At 43.9% G+C, this 27,325-nt stretch overlaps 2 protein-coding genes across 3 annotated transcripts in view; one reads left to right on the top strand and one right to left on the bottom strand.

Annotated features, from left to right (window-relative positions):
* The window catches only part of ZDHHC15 (zinc finger DHHC-type palmitoyltransferase 15), a 29,955-nt gene extending 21,818 nt beyond the window's left edge, over nt 1-8,137 (top strand). For both annotated transcript variants that reach the window (XR_007509434.1, XM_049827662.1), the window contains exon 12: nt 296-8,137. The gene's annotated coding sequence lies outside the window, so the exon portion shown is untranslated. The remainder of the gene's footprint in view (nt 1-295) is intronic.
* A 987-nt stretch (nt 8,138-9,124) lies between these two features.
* LOC126050150 (uracil phosphoribosyltransferase homolog) lies at nt 9,125-27,000 on the bottom strand. The gene is made up of 7 exons (XM_049827665.1): nt 26,664-27,000; nt 19,980-20,022; nt 13,859-13,928; nt 12,072-12,134; nt 11,137-11,298; nt 10,283-10,381; nt 9,125-9,538 (listed from the first exon to the last, which is right to left on the bottom strand). The coding sequence occupies exons 1-7, from the start codon at nt 26,972-26,974 to the stop codon at nt 9,432-9,434; spliced, it is 855 nt and encodes a 284-aa protein (XP_049683622.1). The 5' UTR covers nt 26,975-27,000; the 3' UTR covers nt 9,125-9,431.
* Nucleotides 27,001-27,325: the final 325 nt, after the last annotated feature.

Here is a 27,325-nt window from a genome sequence, read left to right as displayed (position 1 = left end):
GCACTGTAATCCATTGCCTAGTTCTGCACACGAATAGGGCAACAAGATTTTTATAAAGGGGCTTCCTGCATATTGTCAATGTGATTCCATTTTCTTCCACTGAGAAGAAAAACCCCAAAGTTTTTTTTCTGTTGATAGGCAGTGAGAACCAAATACTGTCATTCTGTTGAGGGAGTGAAAAAACAGCATTTTCTCTGTTGCTCTGCATGGCTTTAAAATGATGCTTCAAGTCAAGATTAGACAGCTCATTAGATCAGTGCTTATAGTTGCACATTTTTCTTTATTTAAATTTCAGCTTCCCTCTCAGGAGTCAACACCCCTTCTCTTGGCATGGACTTCAGCTTTGGGGGGCAGAAAACAAGTGGATCTTCAAGATGAGAAAACATCATGAAGTATTGTCTGATTGGAATCTGCATTCTAGAGTGCTTCTCCAGAAATCCTGCTATCCAGATGTTTCAAGGCTTTATAAGTTTAAGTTACAGAGTGAACAGAACAGTTTTATAGAGTGATTCTGGCCAATCTTCTTTGGCCTGCTCTCTTTATTTTATAAATAATATATATTTTTTATTCAAAATAGGTAAAAATATTGATGCGAGTGCATTTCCAAAGGCCTTTTCATTTTGCAAACATCAGGGACTTAAGTTCTTGAAATTCTTCCAAGCCATAATATTCTTGGGGATGGTATTTATTTTCAGACTGATTCTCCACCCTTCTCTGTACAAGTGGCATTTTCTAATGTATTTAAAGTTCTGTCTGAGTCGGTGCAACTCAATGAGAGACAGACCCACTTAAAATTGGCACTAAATCGATAGTTGAATGCAAGTGTGTTGAAAGAAAAAGTGCTGAACATGCATATATACATGTGCAGCTGTATATGAAAATAAAATATTCATATTGCCAGTATCAAGATTCAAGAATATTGTGGCCATAGATTTTTGTAAAAAATTTTTTTAGGAGGGTGTAATTGTCTTAGAGTTTTAGTGCCCTTTAAGCCCAATCCTACTTGCAGGAACCTAAAATGCAAAAGGGAACTTTAGACAGTTCGCATTAATTCCTAGGGCTAAAATATCAACTCATTCCTGGATCAGTGTTTGATGGAAGTTTGTGTGTTTATGGAGTCAGGAAGGAAGATGTAAATTCAAAACATGAGTTGGAAATGTGCACTGAAAGTTTAGCTCCAACAGTAGCGTTTGGAGTTTACGCTCCACAAAGGTGGTTTTAGTCCCATAATGCTGAAGAGACAATTGACTTGCTGAATTTTTTCAAACTTCTTCCCAAGTAAATGTATTGACTGGCAGTTTAAAGGTTTTTCAGCACAAAGAGGTGATCAGATTTTTTTCTTCATTTTGCTCCATTTGCAGTCAAAGGAATGTATCGCTGTTTTTATTTTGTGGAATGGAACTGAGAATTTGCTGGCAGGATTATATGCATTTTTCTAGACCTGAGTCTTTTTTTTTATCTGCATGGTTCAGACCTGGCAACTCCATCACTCATGTTTGAATTGGGTGCATGCTTAAAGTATTAGTATACTGCCTTTAAGATCATTTGTTACCATTCTCTATCCCATTTTTGTGTTTGTTTATCAGCCCATTTGTGTTGACAGTGACTACAGAAGCAGTTGTGCATGTCATGAGAAATTACCTGATAAGTATCTGTTTGGTGACAAAGGCCTTGCCTACGTACTAAATCCTTTTTTCCTCTGTTTACTCTGTTGCTGCTACCAGTGGAAATGTGTTCGTGAGACAGAAGAGAGTCTCTCAGAGATTTTCTGTCTATAAGAGCAGATGTTTAACTACCTGGTACAAACCGTGCCCTGCCAACAGATATCTTATACATCAGCCTCTGTAGTTGGAGGTCAAGCAGGCAGTGACCTCTGTAGAATGTCTTACTGCTGAAGTTTAGTCGTTAGGACTCAGGGTGGGCTCTCCCAGGCTTAGCAGAGGTTACCCTCACTCTCCTCAGGGCGGTACTGGACACACTGAATGGTCCTGCTTCAACCACTTCGACCACGTCTGTTGGGGTGGTTCTGTCCTCAAACCGTTGTCGAGTGCTGAACCTATTTCTCCTATCAATCTAAACCCGCATTTCTAATGTAAATATTGTGATGGGCCTTAAGCTGTGTTTGATGAAAGATGGCAGTAGAATTAATCACCTCATTTCTGGCAAAATCTGTTCTGGAGGGGGATCTTGAGAGGAAGATGGCAGCTAAACACAATAGGAAACGTAGAGGAATTTAGCACCAACAGAGGTGCTATTGGTGCCTTTTGAAACTCTCAATTCCTTGTATACAAAAACAGGAGGATGATTTGGTGACTTTCTGTTTCGTTCTGTCAGCTGAAGAGAGGATACCAGTTAAGACAGGAGTATCAGAGCTGTGTCTGAAGCCGTGTGGATTTACAGGAGTTTTCTGAGCAGGTTCTTGTATCCTTTCTGGATTTGGTTCTGTTTCCAGCCATGTCATCCCTCCAGTGTCGTTTCTCTGCCAAGCAGCAGCAGCAGCAGAAGAGCTGCCTACAAGATCTGCAGGCAGGATCCCTGCCTGCTGTCTAGCTGCAGCACTGTTCGTTAGGTAGATATTGTCTGCTAATTATTACTAAAACGGATATCTTTACGATAACGCAGCTGTCCAGCTCAGGTTTAGGAGCAGCTTTTAAAGGCTCTTATTCAGTAACTTTTCCTGTAATTAGGTATGGCCGATTTTTCCCTTTCCTTAAAAGCAGCTCAGCCTCACTTGGTTATAACAAACTCTTGTCCAGGTAGAAACAATAAATAGTCTGATAGCTTCGGAAGCACTTCAAATCAATATTCACATGTCATATTTTTGAAGCTTCAGAATGAAACGTGAAAGAAATACAAAAGCTGTGTAAAAATGAGGCAGAACAAAATGTGGAAAAAACCCGTGTCCGAGTGACGGAACAAGCTCCATTTTGTTCTCCTCTGCTTACTTAAGGCAGATATCCTTACGCTACGCCTGCATTGGTACCGCTCATGCTGCATTCCAGTGCCACGGAATAGTCGGGCAGGTTCCTCTGCATCCCAGGATTAAAGCTGAGTGCAGAAAGCTGCAGTGGAAGGTGGGTGTCCAGGAGTACGGCGTCAGCGCGGCGTTTGCTGAAGACTTCATGTGCCCGTGTTCTTCAAGGCAGCATGTAATGAACAGTCAGATCCCTGTGGGGAAACTTAGTGTTTCTCAAAATGCTGCTGCTGAGACCTTTTTGCTCAGTGCATTATTGCAGCTGATGCCACAAACATAATTGCAGATGGCCTACTAAGGAGGATACAGCTTTTCCAGTTAGTATTTTTGGCCTTTAAGAAGGCTGTTAACTAGAGAGCTGGGCAGCGTAAAAGCAGTAATTTGAGTGCACCCACTGCTACCTGTGGTTTTAAAGCTGGGCTGCTATTTACTTTTTAAGTTGACTTTTTCCCTTAGCTTCTGAAAGAAAGTTGCATACAAAGAACGTGATAAATGCAGGATGCGTAAAGTTCTGTCAAATACGCTAGGTAAATGCACTTGAAAACAGAAATTCCTCAGGCTGGCTGTAGTCACTGCTGCAGGCAACAAAAGAGATGAAGTATTCAGCTGAGTGTGTGGTAGATGGTTTTAACATGCAAATACCTCTTTAAGGTGTACACCCACTAAATCTCCTTTGTTTTCCACCTCCCTAATCTTCACCCTGAGGCTCTCCACCACATCACCACCAACTCTAAGGGCTCTGCAATCAAACTGCTCCCTTACATCCAGTGCGACACCCCCACCTCGCCTGCCCCGCTGCCCCTCCCCAACAGCCTGTAGCCCATTCCAGGGACTCCTTCCACCAAGTCTCGCCGATACCAGTGATACCACAGCTTTGGGAGCTGACAAATGCTTCCAGTTCCTCCCATTTTGTTTCTCATACTGCCTGCATTGGTGCACAAGCATTTCAGATATGCTCCTGAGCCCACTGTGCAGCCAGGAGCCGTGTAAATGTTCCCACTAGGATTGCCACCTCATGACATTTACTGTCACTCTCTACCTAGTTAGGTGCTGTAAATCCAGCTGCAGCCAAAAAATTCAGTAAACTCCTAAGGCTTGAATCTCAGTTCTGATGCTGATCTAAGTTGTGTGACTGCAGTGCTCATTAAGCTGTTGACCTGCAGCCTGGTGCAGTGTGGAAGCAGCAAGGCAACTGTCTCAACCCCATCCAGGGGCTGTTTTCTCTGGCTTGGCATCAGATCTATGCTACAGAATAAAGCAGAAAAGAAGTGGTTTTCAGGTCAGGGTCAGAAACAGCTTTTGTCCTTGGCATATCTCATACTGCCAGTAGAGCCTGAGGTGTAGAGGCACCTGTATTTGGAGAAAAAAGTTTTGTTGGCTTAGTTTAATGTAGCCAAGGGAGGTGGATCTGACCGCCGGCAATAGTGCGCTCTTCCCACGGCCACGAGGCTGCTCTGCAGCGCAGACCAGGCCTCCCACTGCCAGCCGTGGTGCCGGTTACTGTCGGGGTTATTTCGACGAGACTGTGGAAGCTGGACTAGGACCACCAGATGCTGTCTGTAATTCTACCAACAGTCATCAGGTAGTAATAGATACGGCTTGAGTGACAACCAGTGTTGCAGGTGTCAGAGACTCACCAGGAGCGTCTGAAAGTGTGGAGCACAACCGTGGTCTTGTTAGCTTAAATCAGGGCACAGAGGCGTGAGAGTTCAACCCCGGTACAGCATGTTCTACCTTGCCTTTGGCCCATTTGCTGTTTGCGTTTCAGCATTTTACAAATAAATTTCACGTCCTTCATGAGAGCGAGGACTTTCTCAGCTGCAAGCGACTTGTCCAAGTGGACGTCACTGTGTGAAAGAACGAACGCTCTTGCTGGATTTTACTGTGATACCCGCCACTGTCTCCTCCCCGTACTCCTAGATTAATGCTCAAAAATAACTAACAGCCACCTCCTCACCTCTCCCCCCTCCTCTCCCATTGACATTCAGGTACACTGTACTCTTTAAAAAAAAAAAAAAAAATTAAAAAAAATAGAGAAAACATCATATTGATGTTTCTATGGATAGTATTGTGGGAAGTCCTCTCCTTGGCCAGTGAGTCCTGCCCAAGGAATTAGGATTTCTGTAAGCCTCAGTGCACTGCAATTTTGTTTTGTCTCTTGCTGAATTGCTACAGTATGTTTTTGCAGCAGAATAAGATTGTATTCCTTTGAACCGGAAGCAGTACTGTATGTTTTTAGTAGGCCGTACCTAGCGCACGTAGTGTACTGTCATTGAGAAGAACCGGGAAGCTTCCTAACAGCACTACAGCAATGAATGTTTACTTCCTGGAACAAACCAGGAATGTGATTCAGCAAAATCGATACTAGCTGTAGTTTTTTAGTTCTCTGTGCTGGCGTGGACTGAAAGCACAACTTAAGTCTTAGTTACCAAACGTGACGCATAAAGTCTGTAACATATTATGAATGTATAGTGTTGGGGAGAAAAAAAAAAAAGGGATTTACCTTTTCTTCCTCGACGCTGCATATAAAGAATGATGCGCTAAGATGTATTCAGGGACCCGCTGCCTCCCACGTAGTCATTACACCCGCAGAACAGATTTACTGTTTGCATAGCTGGCTCATTCATGGTGTTGAATTAGCAGGCTAAGGAGGTACTGTTGACCTTGTTTATTAAGCCAGAATTAATTAACTCAAAAGGGTCGCATTTTCATTTCAGTGACTCCTGTGGTACAAATTTTTGAAATTGATCCATAGTACTTGAAAATACCTTGATTTTATTGCTATTTTTCCAATTCTATCAGCTTCTGTTTTGTTACAGAACACTTGCAAAATTAAACTCGTTCTGAAACTATCAGTTAAAGCATTTGCATGGTAGAGTGGCTTTTTTCAAGAAAAGTAATGGTCTGTCAAACAGCTTGGCAGCGACAAGCATGGCAAGGTTGCGGCACCACCATGTACTCTTCCTGCTTAATGCTTTATTTTCTTTTCTGGTAATTAACATTGAGATCATACCCACTGTGATGCAGTTTTATTCTTGTCCTTTTTCTGTCTCCCTTTGAGTGCGAGTCCTTCCTCTTCCTCCTGAATATATAGTTGAAATATTATCAGCTTTCAGCTGTTTGTACCGTTTTTTTGAGTACTATGAAGGTGAGTAGGTGTCATTTTAAGCAGTTGTGCCATGTATTTTATTTGTAACTGATCTTAATGTTTTGTGATTCTCATCATTCAGGCTCAGCTTGCTTTGCTCAGAACAGTGGGATCCAACTTCCTGCATCGCTTTTCTGTCTTTCCTAAAAATCTTACTACTTCATTTTCTAGCTTCAGTTTGGAATGTAAACCTTGTGAAATAAAATTTAAGTTTACATTTCAAATATGAGCCTGTAAGTTGGTTATGCTTTCATGCTGCTTAAAGTATTTATTTTCTGTATGAAGTTTTAAGATTTACAGCAGCATTTGTAAAACTTTAGTGGCTAACAGCCACTGTTACAAAAAAGTAGAAGAGTTATGTTAAGGAGAAAAAAAAAAACCACCACCACCCAAAAAAAAACCAACAAAAAGGACAAAGGGATCATCTTTGCTTAAAAAGAAATGCCTGCTTGCATCAAATACTAGTATCAAACAGCTTATACCACACGTGGGTATTTTACCTAAAGGCATTCCTGTTCTTTCAGTACTTGTTAGACTTGAACTTTTCTTGAGCTAAACCTTGGGCTAAATCCCACAGGAAGCCTGGAAACAAACGGACAAAATGTCCTCCCTATCTCCTTTCTAAACTGGGGAAGGTGTGTGCTGCTCCTCCACGGACCAGCACTTCCTTTCGTAAGAGAAATGAAAATCCAGTGGATTCTTCAAAGTGTTGGTGTATTTTTTTATTTTTTTTCCTGCCTTTTTCTGGAGGATGCAGGAGCCTCCAGGATGTGTAGGAAAAAGAAATTCCTCATATCAGCATCTGATACCCTGGTGATGTAATGAACCGCCTGGGCTGGTGCAGAGGTGGCCTACCCGGAGGAGGAGGAGGTACGATTTTTGTGACTAAGAGCTTGTGTGAGGAGGTAGGTGGAACCTGTTGTGCCCTTCTGAATTAACTCCACGTGTGGGCATTCTTCTGCAGTAATTACATGAGCGTGTAGCCTCCTGCTGTACTCACCGACAGTCTAAGCAGGAGCTATTCCAGAGTAATTCCAAATTGCTTTGTTGGAGTAGGAAATTTCTAACAGCTTCTATAAAATAGCAAAGGTCGTGTTATTTTATAAATTATTCTATCTGTCCAGCTGTTTTCCATCTGAAAGTAATTCACGTATGTTTGCTGTGAAAATAGGTCCCTCAAAGATAAAACTTAATTAAACCTCAGGATCAGGTAACTGCAGAGCTGTCTGTATGTTAGCATTCAGCACTGGAAGGAGTTTTTTTACCCTGCTTCAAAGTAAAGCGAGTGGGTTTCACTCCCTGGTGTGCTGTCCAGGCAGGAGAACTGGGGTGGAGTAGAACATTTAACTACACGATCTGTGCTGGGCTCGGAAGGCTCCATTGGGGAACCAATACGCTACCTCTTCGACTGGGTCAGAATTCCCTTCACTGTAAACCACCGCAGCGCAACGCCCTTTTCCTATCAAGGAAGACTGGTTTGGTGGGCTCTGTGCCAGTAACTGCTAAATCACTGGAAATAGTAAAATAAATTTCATTGTATCAATTGGTGATCACATTCAGCTGCTCTTTAGATAACTGATATGGCCTGCTGTGGGTAAGTATCTTGCGTACAATCAACACTGTTCAGCTAAGGACGTGCCAGTCGGAGCCACGTTGTTCAATACCGATTCCTCACCCCTTAATTTAATAGGAAGGTCACAAACGGTCTGCTGACAACATTTGGGATATTTAGTCAGGTTTAATGCTGCTGCTGGCATTGAGACTTTTGATATCAAATGGGTTTTTACAAAAGCTTTGGATACTCGTTTTTACTGTCCGACAAACATTCTGACTTTGTTATGAATGCTTTGTGTACGTTTCACTAGCATTTTCCAAGTGTTTATATGGTTTCTACAGCTGAATATCCTGTATGTTCTGCTTCTATCGTTTTCTATTATGGTTTATACCAGAAAGCCTGCACGGTTTGTACTATACTGCAGGCAAGGACTGCATTAAAACAATTTTTGGCTTATTTATCATACTTGTGAATGGTGACTTCCTATGACTTAGCCTATGCTCAGGCCAAACATTCTCTCTCTGGAAGCCTTACACAACTATAATTAATTGACATTACTGCTCGGAGTGGGGAAGGTTCTTTATCTGTGTCAGAAACAAGGATTCACGAAATGCTGCCCCTTGTCTTGGGAGGTATTGCTCGGGGCAGCCCAGGCCTTTGCATTCTGCTCAGCTAATGAGAGGTATGAAGCACTCTAATTGTGATGACATTCTGTAACCCTGCACTTTTTAAAATACGGATATATTTAAAAAATAATAATGGGCTATATTGTCATTATATACAAATCTTCCCAAAGTTATAGTAAGGTAAGATACTAGCTAGTTTAAGAGTTGGGTATTGTGTACTTGGCGTGAGGGGATTTGAAGCCAAAGAAAATATTTGGCTGCAGATTTATGTTTAATCTGATCGATACAATTACTGCATTGAGTATTTTGAAAGGGCGCTAAGCCATGAGGGCCGTATTTGTCTTTTGGCTTTAAGCCCTGTTGCTCTGTGAACAGAGCTAGAAATCGAGTTCAACTTTCTGCCACGGCTTTTCTTTCTTTTGAAAGCAATACCAATTCAACCACAGAAGTTTTAAGAGGCGAAACTTAAGTACTGTACGTGTAGAATTTCTGTAAACAGTGCTCCTCCCACCCTCAATTCCCACCCCATTTTCCAGGGCGTGCACACTGCAACAGGACGCTTCTTTATTTGGTACCATTGAGCAAGACTACTGTGGATGTTTTACTATTTGAAAATAATCTATACAGAGCAAAATTCAGAGTTTTCTCTTTAGTTCTTGGCCACCATCCAAAGACTGAAAATTCTGGCAAAAATTCAATGTGGCTGCTAAGAATTACAGCGAGTTCCACGTCCACCCATCATTTTGGAAGCATTAGGAGTGGCTGTACCAGCTGACCTGGCGTGATGTAAACATTACCACCAGAAATGAAGTACACACCTGTGTGATTTAGTTGTTTTATTTTGCTCTTGCAAGCAGCCACAAGACAGGCTATAGAAGAATAAATAAGTTAACTTAAGCAGAGAGTGTAGCAGTTTATACAACCCCAACGTTGAGATGCTTGACTTTGTAACGACAGACTGCTTTGTTACTGTACCTGATTTGCTGTGCAGGCAGTAACTGACCAGATCTAAGTCAAGTATTTCCCCCTTTGGCCAAAAAGATTTTTAAACATGCCCTCAACCAACTCAACAATAATAAAATGTAGAAAAAAAACCTCATATAGTTATATCCGTTTGTTCCAAGTGTGTCAGTCTGTTCCAAAATATTTCTGTCCAAAGTGCGTTGGTGCAACAGGATGAACTTCTGTAGTTAAAATGGTGATCTCTGGGAATTCCTGGATGATCGATTTGGCACCTTTTGAGAGAGGGCAAAGGCAATAATGACTACAGCGCAGCAGCTGTATTTCAGCACCACACGTTAAATCACGATTAGCAGAATTCCATAGATAAATCAGGCTCTGTTCTTCCATCTCCGCTTCACATTTCTGCCTTAGCTGACTGTCTCTGAGGAAAGACTTCCTGAATTTAGTGGATTGCTTCTTTGGGTTTTCTTATTTGGATTTTTCTTTTCTTTACCATACACATATGCTCCCAATCTAATCACCAAAATGGTTGCAGACCACCCGGAGTAACTCGCTGCAGTTCAGTTGAATTTTTTGATAGTGATTTCTGTTGGCGGACTGACTCAACACCATCTGTGGGCTGCTACAGTCCAGAGCAACAGCAGGACTGGCATTGCTCTGTGAGCCACTGAAGCATTTTGTGTACCTGGCAGCGCTGCCAATTCCCGCTTTTAGGAATACTTTACCATTTGCAGTTTTGCCATTAGGTGTAACAGGCCTTTTCCTTTCTGCTAGCCCACTCCACTGCCCACACCAAACACATCGCTGTTCACCCTCAGTTTTACAGTTCAGCCAAACCACCCCCCCCACCCCCCCCCCCCCCCGAACACCTTTCTTCTGAGGAAAGTGATGCTGCTCTCGTTATTTGCCAGGGAACAGCTCTTCACCGCTGTCTGCAGTGTGTGACTAATGTAACTCTTCCCCATTAAACGTACCTGTGCTTGCTCTTCTGTCCCCCTCGTGCCCCCTCAACTTACCGTGCGGTGTGGAGAATAGGCTTAGCAGGATAATGACACTTGGTTGTACGCCATGTTCTACAAGAACTTTGACAGCCTCAATGACAGTATTACCAGTACCTAAAAGGGGAAAAAGTGAGATTTATTTTTTTTCCTTCTTTTCTCCTGGTTGAAGAACTTGCCCTAGGCCATCCGAGACTATCTGTGTTAACAGTGGTGTGTGACTGAATGATGAGACTGTCCTTTCCCACTGGAAAACTATCACCTCTGCAAGGATTAATTGTAGAAAACTCTGGTCTCCTGATGAAGGAACTTCAACTCTACTCTGAGACAGCCAACTCTGCCAGGTTTTAAACACTGGAGCCGGTGGATTTTATTAAAGCCCTGAGGCAAAAAAGCTCATCTAAAATAGTAAAATGGCAATCAAGAGCTCCGTGTCTAGAACCAGAATTAAATCTTAGACTGGAAAAGTTACTTCATCCTGACAACTTCCTTACCATGCCTACCAGATTATAATATTATTTTTTTTGGTAGTGTTAACTGTATTTGAAGTAATTTACTTCTAGGAGTATAATATTAATCCAAAACATGTCTTTTAATAGCTTGAGAAAAATACTGTTTTGAGTATTTTCTCATGGAAAAATTTAAAAAATTGAATTTATAAAGTCTTAATGCTTCAACCTTTCTCACAAACGCAGGCATGCCCAAATGATTTGCTCTGCATTCATGCTGGTGCAGGCTGACTAATCTGTATTCTGGCACAGGCTGATAAATAAAACTAATCAAAGCCCCTGAAATCTGGAAATTCTCCTTTAAATTCAGCGCACTCACTGTCCAGATGAGTCTAACTGTACATGGTGATGAAAGGCACTTACTTAGTATTGGGTACATAAGAAGAACCTTTCTCCTGTAAATGTCTGGTGGAAACTTAGCATAGTACACTTTCGCTCTTTGAGTCTCCTCGTCGCTCTGTATCAGGATTTTTCCTATGCGGATTGATCTACAGCAGTCTCGTAAACCTTGTTCCATTGCCTCGCCTCAAAAGGAGCAGCAAAAAAACCAACAACAAATTGTTACACGCTAAGAAACGGCACAATTGCAAGATGCTACAATTAAATAGACAGTCCCAACACTGTATTGGTGGAGAGTTCTAAGAAGAAGATTATTTTTTTTTTTCTCGGTTCTAACTGTTAAGAACACTTGAAGCTATTTTCCTTTTTTCTCTGGTTAGACAGGAAAACGAGTCTACTTGGTGTTACTTAGCTCCCGAGTATTACTGTTGCCACACACCAGCGCTAATCTCTCGAAGGCGAGAGCTGGAAACGTCAAAACAACCGTATGGGGTTGGGAGAACGTCTTCGAGCTCTGCCCAGAGACACCACGGTACAAAACGTAGCGTGGGAAGCTGTGGAGCCACGGGACTTTACGTCACAGATACAAAGGTTTCTGCAGCACTGGGCAAAACAACAGCGACTCTGCCACCGCTGAGCGGGGTTTATTTGGAGACCTGCCTCTGAGCAGAAGTAGTTAGCGACAAACAAGGACGGACAGTTGGTCTGGCCCCTCTCCGTTAACAGCTGCTAGGGAAGAGGCCAGATGAAATCTGTTGCAGCTATGTGTCTCCTAAAAAGTTAACGAAACATATTACTTGACATTCTGTGATCAAGGATACCTAAGAAGGAATAACGGCTGGCAGGTTTGGGTAAAACTTTGCCATAGAGAAGTGCTGGTGCACATTTTTGAAAGGAAGTTGCTTACATGTTTCCAAAATGTTTAATTCATGCTCATTCAACAACCAAAAACTGCCTACCGCTTCTCATTATGCTGACTCCGCAGTTTCCCTTTTCAAATCTCACTCCTTCATACTTGTGCCCTGTGAGAGGAAAGAAACCAGACGTCAGTAGCAGTGAGTGCTCTTTTCTGCCCCATCTTAATGCCCCTTTGAGGGATGGTGTTTTAAGTGACATTGGTGGGAATGGAACCGAGATCCCCCAAATACCCAGGGGACAACAGCAAGCTCCACACCTCTCAACAGGTGGCATGAACCAATCTGCACACCATATCCTGCAGCCCTCAAACTAGCAATGGGAACAGGGCCCAAACTGTAATTTGTAAAGAACTCGTGCTTTTTTTACCTTTGAAAGTCATGTCAGAACAGTAGCAGAGAAGTGATCCTTTCAAAGTATCATTTTATAACTCAGGTATTCTGTGATTATTTTAAATGAAGGACACTACGCAAAATAAAGGTAAACAGTATGTCCCCTACGAAGCCTGGTAAATGCAGTCCAGAGCTGCAGGTGGAAGAGTTAGAATGCTGCTACAATGCTACTGTCACTGTATTCTTCATCACTGAAAGAAAAAGGTGGACAGCGGTACATACATGAGAGAGATACAATCATCAGTACTGTGAGCTCAGGTCTCTTGTTAATTCAAACATAAAGACAGCAAAGCAATATTGTCCTAGTCATAGTTCTTCAGGGCCAACCCCAGAAGCTGGTAACGACCTTGACCAGCACCACTGCTGGGAAGAACAAGAACATGTGGTGATGTTCCTCACAGGGGTTGCCTATTCCCCTGCCTGACTGAAAAAGTCCGGAGGCTCCGTTAAAGGAGAAAGAATAGGGTGTTTCACTGATGTCCCTTGAGAGGTGTTCTGCTTCTGTGCCTGGAAGAGCATAAATCACCTCTGCTTGTGGCATCTTAGAAATGCTCATACGGAAAGAACTCCGTATAGGTAAGCTGGAATTCATGCAGAAGCATCTGGGTTCTCAAGGGACACTTCCTACTGGAAGAACTCGGCTGAGGCCATTTTAGCTCCCTCACTGGGCACCGGTGTGCTGTGGGTTCACAGCAGGTACTTGAGCGGTTCCCAAGAAGTTGCTGATGCAGTAAGCTGCTACCTCTGAGTAATGCATGCAACCTCACGTATCTTTACAGTTAACAGGAGCAAACCAAAATTACTGCAGTGGGTTTCCTCTAGTGTCAACACAGCCACTTTTTACTTCCTGCTTATCGTCACTCGCAGCTGGCCCCCAGTTGCAAGCAAGGACAGATTTAGGCTGGCACTACAAAACTGCTTGTGCCAAGGACTTTTTCTTCAATGGGCATGTGTAACGTCATCTGTTTTAATTCAGCATTGCAGTATGGGCAAGTAAACTGATCTTATACATACACTGATAAGTTTTCATCATGGTTTTGCAAGACCAATCGAAAACCTTAGTAAAATGACAACTATATGACTGTATGTTTTGCTCAATTGTGTTGTTACACACCTTCTAGCTTTTTAAATACCGGAAGGGACCCTAACTCTGTACTCTACCCTGGATGTTAAAATGGTTTCAGCCTTGGGCTCCCCAGGGAAGTGGTCATGGCACCAAGCTTGTCAGATGGAGTTCAAGGAGCGTCTGGACGATGCTCTTAGTCACATGGCTCCATTTTAGGTAGTCCTGAGAGGAGCAGGCAGTTGGACTCGACGACCCTTATGGGTCCCTTCCAGCTGGAGATATTCTATGATTGTTGTAACAGTTTCGGATTCTTTTATATTAGGTAAGCTTCCACTTCCAGTCCTACCTAGGGGAGGAGTAATTTCCCACATACCTGTTGGAGTGGTGACGGTACATTCTGTGTATGGCAGTTGATTCAGTCCCTCTTCAACCACAAGTCTGATCTGTAGAACCAAAGAGATCAGTCAACTTAAAGAGATTTGTTATCTATGGAGATAAGATACCAAATGTTAGTAGTTTTTACAAGTAACATTTAACAGCCTGAAGGGTCTAAAAAGGTCTCTTTAATTTAATGATTTAATGTAGACGCTTTTGGGGGGCGATGCCTACATTTTGTCCACAAATCAAATGAAAGCATTACAAAACAAAATTGGGGAAGGGGGGGAGGGTGTGTCATCAGCAATCATAAAACTGACTTAATTTATATCTGACAGGCACAGGCATCCCACATCCCAGACCAATTTTTCTCAAAAAATGAGTGAAGTACCAATGCAACTTCACTTTGCTGACAGAAAATACTAGTGAGAAAAAGGGAAAATTCACCCTCTCTCAGTTCCCCACCAGCTAGGCTCTGAGGTCTATTTTCACATCTGTATTTCTATGACTCAACTGCAGCGGGGCTGCCAGAACGGCCACAGAAGCGGCAGCAATGTAAACACACCACCAAGTGCCCACAGACAAGTCAGGAGATGCAGAAATCTCTTTATCACCTTCTTCTTCTGGCACTTGCCAGCTGTGGTTACTACGGGATGCTCTGCCAAGCGCCTGTGCCTTCACACGGTACAGACAGCCCAGTTCAGCAGGGACATCTCTACTGGAGGTGCAGCTAGTAAGCCCCACACCTCTCCAGCCTCAAGTGGCCAGAAAACCTCCAGCTCTCCCCTGGTGCTGGCCCTGCAGCTGTACCGCAGGCAAAGTTACCGAAATGTATTCATCTGAACCCAGAATGATTGTCCATAAAAAATGCTCTGGGTATTAAAGATGTACAAATTCTCTCTGCTAGTGAGCCAAAGATTCAGAGGCCAGGGCGGCTCAAGGAAAGCTACGGCCAAGCCAAGGATGAAACCTGTTAAGCAAAAGTCAGTGTAGGATGGCAGAAATGAGTTGATTGCTCTTGGGACCGAGCAAGTATACTGCTCACTTCAGACATTTCTTATTTCAGAAACAAGCCAGAGCAGACTGGAAGATTTTTTTCTGTTCTTCCATTCTGCCCTAGTTCCTAACATACAGGCAGCCTCTACTAGAAATTAGAAACAGTCCCCTAGATTTACAATCCCTCTTTGAAGATATTTTTAGTCATTTTAGTACAACAATTTTTTCCTAGAGTTGGGTTTGTGGCAGCCATATTCAGAGGTGGTGGTCAGACTAAATCAGTGAAGGTGTCAAATGGTGCAACTGACACATAATGGGAGCAAAAGACAGAAAAAGCAATTCACGGGCTAGTATTTCCACTGCAGCAAAACTGCATATGGGAAGCAGGTCCTTCTGTTGACTCATTGCGTGTTTGGTGGCTCTCAGAAGCATACATAGAGAAGCCACCTCTACTACCTTCCTCCTCTTCTTCTTCCTGTCTCTCTGCAAGTGGGTTTTTGACTCAGTCACTTTAATCCTGAGACTGAAGGCACCAGTGTTCTACTGAAAGACACATCTTCTCGCATAAACAAACCAAGAAATCCTTGATTTAATTTTAGGTTTCTGGGACATTTGTAGACAATTTTATTTTTTTAAAGTTATTTCACCAAAGAAAGCCAATGTATAAGCCAGGTTTGGAAGAAACGCATTTTTTTGTACTGCTGTCACGTTGACAGGGTTAGCATTGCTCTACATTATCTGCCAAAAGTTTAGAGTAAACCAGTGAAGGTCTATAGTCAAATAATCTCCTTATTTTTACTACATGTATCAATGTTTTATGCAGAGGCTGGGAAGGATTCTTCTGTAAACTTGTCAGTGTTGATAAAACATTTATTTTTGCACTATGCTTTCTGCCGCTCCCACGCTCAAGGATTATCATTTCCACCGCTTTACTTTCTGGCCCCAAGAACCAGCAGCTCTGCTTCTCTCCCAGAGAGGTGGGTGTCATTGCTTGGAAGCTAAAACAGGTATCATTATGGCCCCACATGAAGCAGAGAAGTAAAGCTTTGGTCCCAAGGTAGAAGAGTCTGACCAGAAATTAAAACCATGAATTAAAGTTGTCAATAAACAAAAATAGAGTCTATTTTTAATTGGGGAGGAAAAAAAAAGCTAAAAGGGATGTTAAATTCTAGCAGGCCTAATTAAACTGTCAAGGCTTACAGAGTTATGCTGAAGTTTTAGATTAAGCATTTAATGCTGATATACAAAATTCTATGTCAACATGCTCATTTATTACAGTTCTACGTGTAAGATTTGCCCCAGAGCCTTTGCAGTAAGCAAAGGGAAATCCTGTTTGCTTTGAACCTTCATTAGTACAAGATCTGTTAGAACTGTTAGCAAAAAAACCCACCAGTTAACAGACGTCCAAGGCATTTTAGCTAGCTACCATGTAAACATTTCAAGGAAATGAAAATGTTAGTGAAATCTACCTTTTCTCAGCCAATTAAGCACATGAATAAAGTCTCCTTACCACACTCAAATACCACTGAAGAAATCAGGTTTGACCAGTTCCTCAGAATCCATGAACAGAGAAATTTGGATACAGGCAACTACAGAAAGCAGGCTGCCAGTACTCTCATTTAGAAAAGGTGTAATCACTACGTAAGGAAACCAGCCAGGGTGCTGTGAGAGGTAGTGCTGCTCTGACCAGACAAAACTGGAAAAATGGGAGCCCTTTCAGAGCCCCCCAAGAGGCACCTGTGATCCTCAGCAGTTGCATGTTACAACTCCTCTGCCTGCCTGCAGTTTGGAAAAAAGTGAAGCATTTAAATGCCAAGAAACCAGAATTCAAGTAAATTCTGGAGTGACCATTATTATCTTCCCCTGTTTGTGGGAAGACAGTAGTCTAAGTGTATTTTATGTGATAGCCATGCAGCACCTAATTTCCAAGATCACAGTAATTCCTAGAGGGATCCTCTAACCCATTATGTTGCAGCTTTCCTTGGAAGCTGAAGGGAAGGCAGAGTAGCGGGGCTGTCAGCCATACTTCGTATCTATACAGCTCTCTGCACCTCAGGATTTCAAACCACTTTTGAAGTATGCGTTATCACCCCCCTGAAACAGAGGTAGGTGGGCAGAAAGGTGAAGTGACCTGTTCAGTGTTATGCAGAGAGTTGCTGTTAGGGCTGAGAAACTAATTAATTCCTCAACATCAGACCTCCAGTCAAACCACAAAATCTACCTTCTGCTGAAAAGCACCACTGTACTTGTGGACTGAGGCTGTAGGTCAGTGCTGTAAATGACAAACACCTGCCTGAATCCAGGCTGGAAGTCAATTTTGCTTGGTCCCTGCCAAAACTCTAGATGTGCAATGTCCTCGACGCCTCTGGGAGGTGGCTCCTCTTCCTGTTACTCGCCTGGTGTCTCAGCCCACAACACACTGCTCAGCTGGTGTGCAGCACCAGCTTAACTTCACAGAGCTGGACCTAGCTTACTGTGTACCTCCTACTGAGCAGGCCTTGGAAAAAAAAATCTCAGGTGGTCTCAGTAAAAACGCTGTGGGCTTTGTGAGCACCTCACTAGTTCTACAGCAGTCCTGCAAGGTGACATCAATTAAATGCTTCCACAGTGCCTGGGTGCTGGGCAGCACACATTTAAGCATTCAGTGTGAGCCTCTTGCACTGACAGGAGTTGCCTGCCGGTGTTTCTCAAATTGGTCTCACTACCACTTTGAGGTCTACCTGTCCAGATGTCTACTACCACAAATCATAATGATTGATCATCTCCTGTGTTACAGGCTGACTTCTCACAGCTGCCTCTCCTCCTTCACAAACACAAGACAGGTTGTCTTCATCCTCATGACTTTAACCCCACATCTTTCAGATTCAGCATCACAGCACTGGCAGTGGCTTTCAGAAACACCCTGCTAACCTTTACCGCCTGTATGTTCGAGCATTTCTTTTGTGTGAAACTAACTGACGGAAGTAAAAACTGTACCACCAGAAATTCATCAGCTTTAGAATCCCTCCTTAAAACCCCTTCCTATGGTGACCTTATGATATACTGCCACTAACAACTGCCAAGCTAGTAGCAAACTTAACTTCATTCTCATTTTTAATCTGCAACAAAATGTATTTTGTTACCCTACAATCTCACGCATATGTTTGTTCTCTTCATGTATTGCATCATGCCATTAAGCTTTGTTTGCTAACTGGCTGGAAAACACAGCAAGTCTTAACTATGTTTGCAGCCCACCAAGTTTAGTAGAGACCACCTCCCACATGAAACTGTAACTGTTCTTCACCACACCTAGGAATACCATACAGAAAATGAGATAGTCCTACACATTATTTTGCATTAAATTCCTCCTACAAAATGGAAAACAGACTAGCAGGTTCTGTAGCAAACATCTGCACAACCAGCAAACAGAGCCGTTTCTGTGAAGAGCAGCTCCCTATCTATACAAGTGCTGGCCAGCCAATAGAAGATGCTGCTGGTACAAGGGCCTGAATTTAAGTCACTGCCTGAAGCTGCAGTTTTCAGTAATGAGGGGGAAAAAAATCAGTGCTTCCCTCAGAATGGCACAGGACCTCCAAGTAAAGTGAGAAGGTAAGTGGGAGAGGTCCTTTGCACTAATTAATGACTATAAGGTACAGTTTTCCTGTCAGTATTAGAATAGCCATTTTTTATCTCTTTTTTAAAATACAGATTTGGAACACAGTGCTTCTCTGTAATTCAAAGAAGTTGGCAGGAATGAATGCTCCTTAAAGGGTGCAGCATAATGGGAACCTAATACAAGGTGAAATGAGAATGTTAACCAGAAACCCTTCCTGTGAAAGGAGTACAGGTGAGGAAGGGGCCTGACCCCGGCACTGGAGCCCTGTACCCTGTAAATGTGTGGGATTGCTGGTGTTGACCTTTGTTGGCTTCCTGAATCTTACTTGCATATTTAAGCACATGAAGAACCTGAAACTACAAACTGCAGGAAGAACGGCACATAGCTGAGCTAATCTATCACAGATGGTGGATGTGTCCTGCGCTGTTCCTACCCGTCCAGTGAACTATAAAGGACATGTATCTATTTAAACGGTATCTGCTGAGAACTGCTCCACAGAATGGAGTTGGGGCTCTGACTTTCTGCCTGTCTGTTATGAAGTACAATTGGCAAAGGTGGCACTCCAGTCAGTCACTTGATCTACGAGTTATGAGTGACAGGATTTGATGGCTTGGGCCTTTACTGTTCTCGGTGAATGGGAATGCAAGAAACATCCTCAAGAAGGGAAAAGCAAGGGGGAAAGTGGAAAAGCTGCAAAGATAAGAAGCACTGCAGCCACAATCTTAGGTTGTGGTCATATCTAAGCCCTGAGCAAGCCTGGATCAGGCATGGATTAAGATTGGGCTCATCACAGGAAACCTGCCTGCTGTAGCAAATGGTGCTGGTAATTGAATGGTCGTGGGACTCATCTTTGCTAGAGGGGGAAAGAAAGACTTTCCTTGTTAATCAGTGTGGCTTTGCAAACAGCAAACACCCTCATGAATACAAGGAAGTGCATGTGTGGGCATGAGTGGTGTGGTTTTCTTTAAGCATGTAATTTAAATGAGATAAAGGTTGCTTTCCCAACAGTCTTTGTTCTGACTTACTAAAAAGTGTGAAAACTTCAAATTGCTTTGTCCCTGCTAGTAACTACCATATGGCTAAAAACATATTCCCAGTGCGGGTGAACTGAGAGCTACTAATCTAATACACAATAAGTGCCAGGAGGCACTTCTGCATGCAAGCAATTGTTAAGATCTAGACTGTAAGAAATTGTACAGCTCTGTTCACAAGATCAAAAGTACTGTTTCAAAGTAAAACTGAATTATCTCTAGCCTCTGTGCATGTGTTTTTAAACCGTATTCTCTTATTACTACCGTGCTCTGTCCTGAAGCAGTTGTGTTTAATAACAACATGGTATCTGGAACCCTCTGAGATGAAAGCAGACCATAACAGAGAACAGAAGGCCCTATACAGAAAGTTGCTGTCAAACAGCAACTTTCTTTGGGTAGAAAAGTTGCTCTCACACCACCATTACTCTATGATGAAAGATCCATTTTATGGAAGAGTTACAAGGAAGAATATCAAGAAGAAGAAATTCTTCACCTACCAGACGATCAGCAGAAAATACGAAGTCTCCTCTACTGGATTTCCTGAAAAAGGTAATAATTTATATTTTAAATTGGGGAGTAATTTTAAGAACATTGCTTAAATATACTATTAATTCAAGGACAGTATATTCTAAAGGCAGTTCAGAGAAAAGTCTCCTACCATATACAAAATTTATCCCACAGAGATTCTGCTTCATGGGTTTCCTGCTTGGTAGCAAAGATTGAGATGCAGTGAGCTAACACAGAGGTTTGCTTCTTACTACTGGCAACGTTGCTGCGCTGTACCAGTAGCAATTAAGAGCATGAAAACATAAGGATGATATTCTGTAGGTTTTCCATTGTACTACCGTTCCTGCTCAGTTCCAAAACACCTCACAAGCTTAGATGTGCACCAAGCTGCTACAGTCCCTACAGCTCTGAGAAAGAGACTTTTGCTCCACCCATTCTTAAGTCAATCAGAAACTATGGGACAATGACAATGCAGATCCCTAGCCTTGAGACCGAGTTAACACACCTGATAAGCAGGATATATATGTATCTTATCTGCAGTTCATCCATAGTGTGACTAGATTAGTGAACCTGAGACTAAAATGAGCAGGAACTAACAAGTATTCCCATGAAAACACCTCTCTGCCATTTTATTAGCCTGGGTGCCACTTTTTAGTCCTGTGACTGCATGGCTTTTGGCCCATTCAGAAAACAAACTAAGCTCACTTTCTCCTACTACATACCATGCAAATATGCCATGTTAAAAGCCTCAATTTTAAAAGCAGTTTTTAACACCTTGCTTCCCATGTCGAGGCCAACTCTAACTACACAGGAGTAGGACAAACTTCCAATTAAGGAGCCAAAGCATCAACGTCATAAGCAGGTACATTTTAATGAAATTTTCTATTAATCACAGCAGACATACCCCTCTCTCATTTTCAAACCATGATACTCTAGATATCTCCTTAAATACCATAAAGAGAGTTCTGCATTTAATCCCCAAGATTCTGCAACGTCTTACACTTACATGAGTGAAAGTCAAGAGGTTTGTCTGCTTATTTCCTGTGCAACTGGTAACTTAGCCACTAAAAAACCCAGTTTTAATCTTCCAGACTATGATGTTTCGGGAAATTTAGCCGTATTTCATGAATGGGTGCTAAGACAAACACAACAATGTCAAGACTGCGGTTTTGACTGCAAAGCATACGTGCTTAGAGTGAATACTATGAGTTATTAATACAGATTACTAGGCTTTATATTAACTACTCTGTCCTTACAGAGAGACACAGATGTTTTTATGCACAGTTCACTGAACACCCTTAGTCAGTTATGCCTGTTTTTTTGAGGGGAGGAGGAGAACAGAAAACAACAGTGCATAAAAATGAGAGATAAATAATAGTAATACTGAAAATGACAGACCTCTTGTACACCGGCAGCTGGAAAGCTGTGACCAGATTTCAAGCCCCACATCATGTGAGAATTGCTAGGGGCCAGAAAAAAAAGCTTCTGTGAAAACACTGTAACTGTTCACCTTAAATACCAGATAGAAGCATAGAAAGTAATGATGGATGGCAGACTGGCAACTTTTCCACCTTTTTAATCAAGTAACAAGACAACATCTGAAAAAGTGAGGCATTAAAACCTGACTGTTGTAGCACACACCTAACAATATGAACATTGTGTTAAACAATATAAATTAGTTTCATTTTGTTTCTGAAGGTATGGAAGCATGGATAATGTACAATTAAAGTCACGTGCATGTCTTAAGAGGTGAAAAGAAATGTTTTTTACCATAACACAAGCTAACTGCAGTTTCTTCCTGCTTTAGCACTTGGTACTAGTTACAACCACTGATACGGCTGTAGGCTCTGTGGGTCATGGTCTGACATGCATTAGTAATTCCTGTTTCTCTAGTTACCTTATAGAAGAAATTCTTGAGAAACACCCAGGGTACTGTGAAGGCAAGACTGAAAAAAAGCCACTTCCCTAAACAAAATTTGTAAAAGCAATTAGGGGGAGACGATGTAGCTGGGAAACAGGACCATGTTCTACCTGCAGCACTTCAGTTTTTAATGTACTTCAGTACTTTGGTTTTTTCAGTGCCTGGGCTGGGGGGTGGTATGTGAAAGGGATCCCAGCCTTCTTGCCTGCAGTAGTCATCTTTACTCATCACAGGCGAGTTACACACTCCTGAATCATCCCACTCTGTATAGCAGTCAGGACTGCGTGTGTCCTACCGCTTTACTGTCTTCATTTCCATATTGTTCACCCAGTTCCCTAGGGAATAAGAAGCTTTAGCAGAACACAACAGAATGATCTCGCATAACAGACACAATAACCTTTAAATACCTGTATTTAAATGATGTCTATTGTTAAATCAGGAGTTAAAATGACACTACCAATCTGAGCTAATGAGTTTGCTTCTACAGAAACCACAGCTCTACATTACAAATTGCTGCACTACTTATTTCAGCTTCCAGATCCCTGGTTCTAATCTGTGCAGGCCAGAAATTACTTTGCGATCACACCCTCCATAGAAAGAGACTGTAATTGTTTGTTCCCAAATGTTCAATACTTAAATGCATCAGTTCACATCCTATTAGAGGACTCAAAATTCATATCCAACACACACACTGTAAAAGGCATCTGCCCACCTGTTAAGCACTCACTAGATGGAAAACTGAACAAGCCTGAGGAAAAAGACAAGCAAACTCATGCACCCTCAAGTTGAGGCGATCTATCCATCTCCCCGATTCTGGCACACAGACCTTGTTCTTGTAACTTTAATGAAGCAAAAGAAATACATGGCCATTTTAGTCTATCAGATGGCCATTACTGATTCAGCCAGCAGTCTCTGAACCCACCACAGGACACGATAACCAAATGCGGTTACCACGTGAAGGTGGGTTTTTCTTTTATAAACGGGACAGTTATTCCAATTGAAAGGCTGTGATTTCTTTCTCTGAATCCTCTCAGGAACAAGGAAAGAGCCTTCCACTTTTCTGAGCAGCTCACACAGAGTCCCCAAGGTCTTCTGCATCTGGCCTGACCATCCTTAGCTCCATGAAAGCATGCCAGATTCTAACTTGCATTGCACTGGAGTCCCTTCCTTACTACACAGTAACAGTTCTAAATTGACTGGTTTTTTCCCTACCTTTGTTCTGTTTCTCTCTGCCCAGTAGCTTGCCTTTTAATTTCTGCACTTTTCAGGTGATTGCTGTACCTGGAACATCCATCTTCTGCAGCATTAAGTAACCCAAATATCCTCCTTGAGTTAAGGCAGCTCTGGTGTTACCTGTTGTTTTTTTTAATCCAGAAAGAAAGATTAAGTGATAGGTATCTAATTGCCCTGTAGATGACACAGCTTCTCCCTCTCCCCAAGCAGTGTATGTGAACATACCCTTTTGTCAGTTTAAATCGGATTTTTTTGATGAGTAGCTCCTCTTAGCCATATAGCTGCGTATTCACAAATACAATACTTCTGAGGAGGAGGAGTTTCTGTTAGCACTTGGTTTGAATGCTACAGCGGTCATAGAGTTGTCTTAAGGCAGATTATAGCTGCCCAGGGAAAGGTTACTGCAACAGTTTCTAACCAGTGCATTAAAATGGTTGATGCCTGGACTCAATGATCTTAAAGGTCTTTTCCAACCTAAATGATTCTATGAAAAGATCCTCTCACCTTCGCAGCTGAGCATGTTTTAGCATCTTTCTGAATGACAGGCACTAAAATAGGCCAGTCCAAGGTCTCTTACTTACTGAGATGCAGCTGACTTTCTGGGACAGAATGTAAAAATAATGTTTCCCTACTGTCCTTACGTACAAAGCCTACACCTGCCTTTCCGAGCAGGCTGTTGTCCAGTTTTCATCACTGGTTGGGAAGGGAGCTTGGAAGTGACAATTACATCTCCACTGCCAGGGCAGTGTCACGTGCAGAATAAAGCATGGTTTGCTATCACTGCAGCTGTTATGACTAATTCATTATTTACAAGTCTTATTCTGTACTTCCCCTTACCAAAGTCTTGTGCAATGAAGCTGATGCAACTCTAAAAAAAACCACTCTTCAAAGTTAAAATATCAGCTGCTGGTTTCTGGATAAGCTCACTATAACCAGAAACTTAATAAACATTTGCAAGAGTTCAAAACTACTTACAACAACATAGTAATAAAAAAGCCTATCTGGGTACAGTAAATACATTGCTAGCGTTCACCTAGATATCAAAACTATATGCTATTTCCTTTTCACTAACCTCAAAATCTTTTACAGGCCATCACCAAGCCTAGTCTAGATTTCTTCCCACTCTCTCTCTCTCTGCTTAGCCCACTCACAACTTCCCTTTCTGCTCTGCAGGGAAGCTGCCAGGCAGACATTCTCACCTGCAGAGATCTTTTGTGTGGTCTTGCCACAATTGCCCTCCTTACATCAAGACTGCACCACCTCTGTGCGCTTCTGCCTGCAATGAGATTATGTTTTTTCACAATGCTTTGAAGATTAAAAAAAACCAAACAGTTTAAGGTAACAAGGCTCATGTAAGCTAATACAATTACTGTAGGTATTATCTTTGAGAGAATATGATTAGTTCTGCATAAAAATGTATTTGCATTACTAGCTACAAAGTTAAGCACTTGAGAACCAGGAAATAGCAAAATGTAGACTATGCAGATTAGCAGATACAAAACAAGGGGAAGAACTCTATCTGTGCTATGCGTTAGTTATTGCAGATGTTAGCAAGCCAATGCGTTGCAGGAAGAGGTTTTATTCAGAACCTGATCATTCTGTCGATAAACTTGATTTCACACCTCTGTGCTGCTGGTGGTTCTTCCATCACAGGAGGCAAGTTGTGCTTTTAATGGATGGCAGCTACTTATGTTTGTCATATGTTGCATGCTAAATTTAATACCTTACAATATCACCTTCCAAGTGCTGAACAATCAAAGCTACAAATGTGGAAGGTGTGGTTTCAACATCTGAGATGCTATGTAAGGCATAATAAAACGTTTGGTCTTAAGTGTCTCACATCGGATGTTCAGCAGTGGGGCACAATTTTGCATGGATTTCTGCACTTCAGCCTAAGATTTGTAAGACTGGAATAACGCTTTCGTGTCTCACAAGATATGGTGGCAGCAAGGACTCTTGGTGACACACAGTGACAAGAATGGAAAATAATGCCTTCAAAAAAGGCAGTCTCCTTTGTAGGTAATGTGCCTTAAGTAAACAAACTGTTGTCTCCTTGCCTGCCTCCCTCCTTAATACAGTCTCTCTCCCATTCCTCCCAGCCCACCATGGTCTAGTCTCTATGCTATCCCTGACTTCTTGTTCCAAAACTATTCTTTTTGCCTAATTTGTTCCAGTCCCTGCTCCTCAAACATCTGACTCCAGTTCACTTTCATTTCAGCTCATCCCACTTTTCTCCAAGCTTCTTCTAATTTCTAGCTCTCTCAGGCTGCCCTTGTGATCTTTTTCTTCTGGCCATCCTTGTCCCAAAATCCTTAACACCTACCCGCCCCTCGCTAATACCGACTGCAAAGACTTAGCCCTTATGTTTTCCTTACCATGGCAGTCCCCATCTTCAGCAAACTTGTGTGATTTCCCTCCCATTTATTCCCAAACCTAGCACCTGTCCTTTGCCAACCTTTAACTCCAGGCTGTGCTCCTATACCTGCGTTGTTGTCTTAATCCACTTCCACAAGAACGCTACGGATCCAGTCGCTATTCCTTCAGTAGCGCACTGAACGTCTACGAGGGGAGCGGGGCACGGGGTTGTTAACGTACTTTTAAGGCTGGTCAGGCAGCGCAACGGCGATCTCATCAGCGCTCAACATCGTGGGAAGTTTGCACATGCTTATTTGATGTAGGGTTCAGAAACTGGTACAGGCCGGTCCGCCGCTGCGAGCAGGCGAGTTTCCTGCTAACGCGGTGTGGAACATAGCGCTCACAACTACCTACAGACACCGGGAAGGGATCCCTGCCCCATCCTGCTTACCGTGCACCACAGCCAGGCAGCCGGTAAGGAGACCCAGCTCCTCCCGGAGCTGTGACAATGAGCTACAGCTGCCTTTCTCAAGGGTTTTACCCTCCTTTTTGTATGCTGAGGATGATGTGGCCAGCGAGCTCCGAGCCGTCCAGGGTGTGGGGGTACGCAACACTCCCCCCCTCCATCAAGGAACGCAAAAAAAAAAAAAAAAAAAAAAAAAAAAATCCCGAAGAGGTTTTTAAGAGCCGACGAATTCCCGTCTTTGTCACCGACGGCCCCGGCTACCGAAGCCCCCCGTCGCGCCGCCGGCCGCTGAGGCGAGGGGCGGGCCGGGCGCAGCGGCGGCGCACACACACACCCCCCCCCCCTTCCCCTCACGGCCACACGTCAGCAGCAATGGCGGCAGCGCCCCGAACCGCCGGCGTTAAGCCCGGCACGGGGAGCACGCCCCGACGAGACACACACACACACCCGCCCGCCGCACCCCGGGCTCGGCCACCCCGCTGCCGGGCTCGCCGCGCCGGGAGACCCACGGGCGGCGGTGGCCGCATCCCCTCAGGAGACTGCGCCGAGCGGGATCGGCGAAACGGCGGATCCCTGAGGGAAGATCACCACCACCACCCCCCCCCCGCCCCGGCACCTCAGCCGCCGCCCCGCCCCGGCTCCTCCTCAGGCCACGCTTCCCGCCGCCCCGCGGCCTGCCCGGGCCCGCCGGTCGCTCACTTGTCCCTGATGATCGTCTGGAGCTCCCGGAGCTGGTCGTTCATGGGCAGCAGCTTCAGCTGCGGCCCGATCGGCGGCGCGCCGCCCTCCCCCGCGGGGATCGTCGGCCCCACCGCCGCCGCCGCCGCTGAAAGCCCGTTGCTGCTGCTGCTGCTATCCGGGCTAGGGCAGCCGCTGTCCTCACCGGGCTCCGCGAAGCGGATCAACCGGGAGCCGCCGCTCCCCGCTGTCGCTGTCGTCGCCGCCGCCGGCGGCTGCTCGTCCTGCGGCCGCGGGCCGAGCCGCTGGTTCTGGCAGGGCATCGCCTCCATGCGCCGGGGCGCGCGCCCCCGCCCACCGTTGCCGCCACGCGCCGCGCCGGCTCCGCTTGCGCCTCCGCCGCCGCCGCCGCGGGGAGGGGAGGCGGGGGGAGGGAACGCTCGGGCCCGTCGTCGCTCTATTGGCTGAGGGCGCCGCCGCTCAAAGCCGCGGCGGGAGGGCAGGCAGGGGAGGCGGGGCGCGGCGCGGCGCGGCGAGCCTATCGGTGCTTCCCGGAGGGGTGACGTCGCGGCGCGGCAGCTTTCCCGCGCTTCGCGCCTGTCTCTCTCTCTCTCTGTGAGGCGATAACGGTCTGTCGGGGTCCGCGGCGGGCAGCGCTCCGGGGGGAGCCTCGTCCTCTGCTT

This window comes from Accipiter gentilis, chromosome 24 (assembly GCF_929443795.1).
Source record: "Accipiter gentilis chromosome 24, bAccGen1.1, whole genome shotgun sequence".
NCBI classification, from domain to species: domain Eukaryota; kingdom Metazoa; phylum Chordata; class Aves; order Accipitriformes; family Accipitridae; genus Astur; species Astur gentilis.
Note: the sequence above shows the minus strand (reverse complement) of the source record. Positions and strands in the feature narration are given on the sequence as shown.

What these genes read in the sequence shown, in the direction of transcription:
- LOC126050150 (XM_049827665.1), bottom strand. Translation starts at nt 26,974, where the DNA reads ATGGAGGCGATGCCCTGCCAGAACCAGCGGCTCGGCCCGCGGCCGCAG. An exon ending in CAGACGATCATCAGGGACAA is followed by an intron (nt 20,023 to 26,663) that starts GTGAGCGACCGG and finishes TACCTTTTTCAG; the next exon opens with GAAATCCAGTAGAGGAGACT. An exon ending in TCTTATGTACCCAATACTAA is followed by an intron (nt 10,382 to 11,136) that starts GTAAGTGCCTTT and finishes TTCCCCTTTTAG; the next exon opens with GTACTGGTAATACTGTCATT.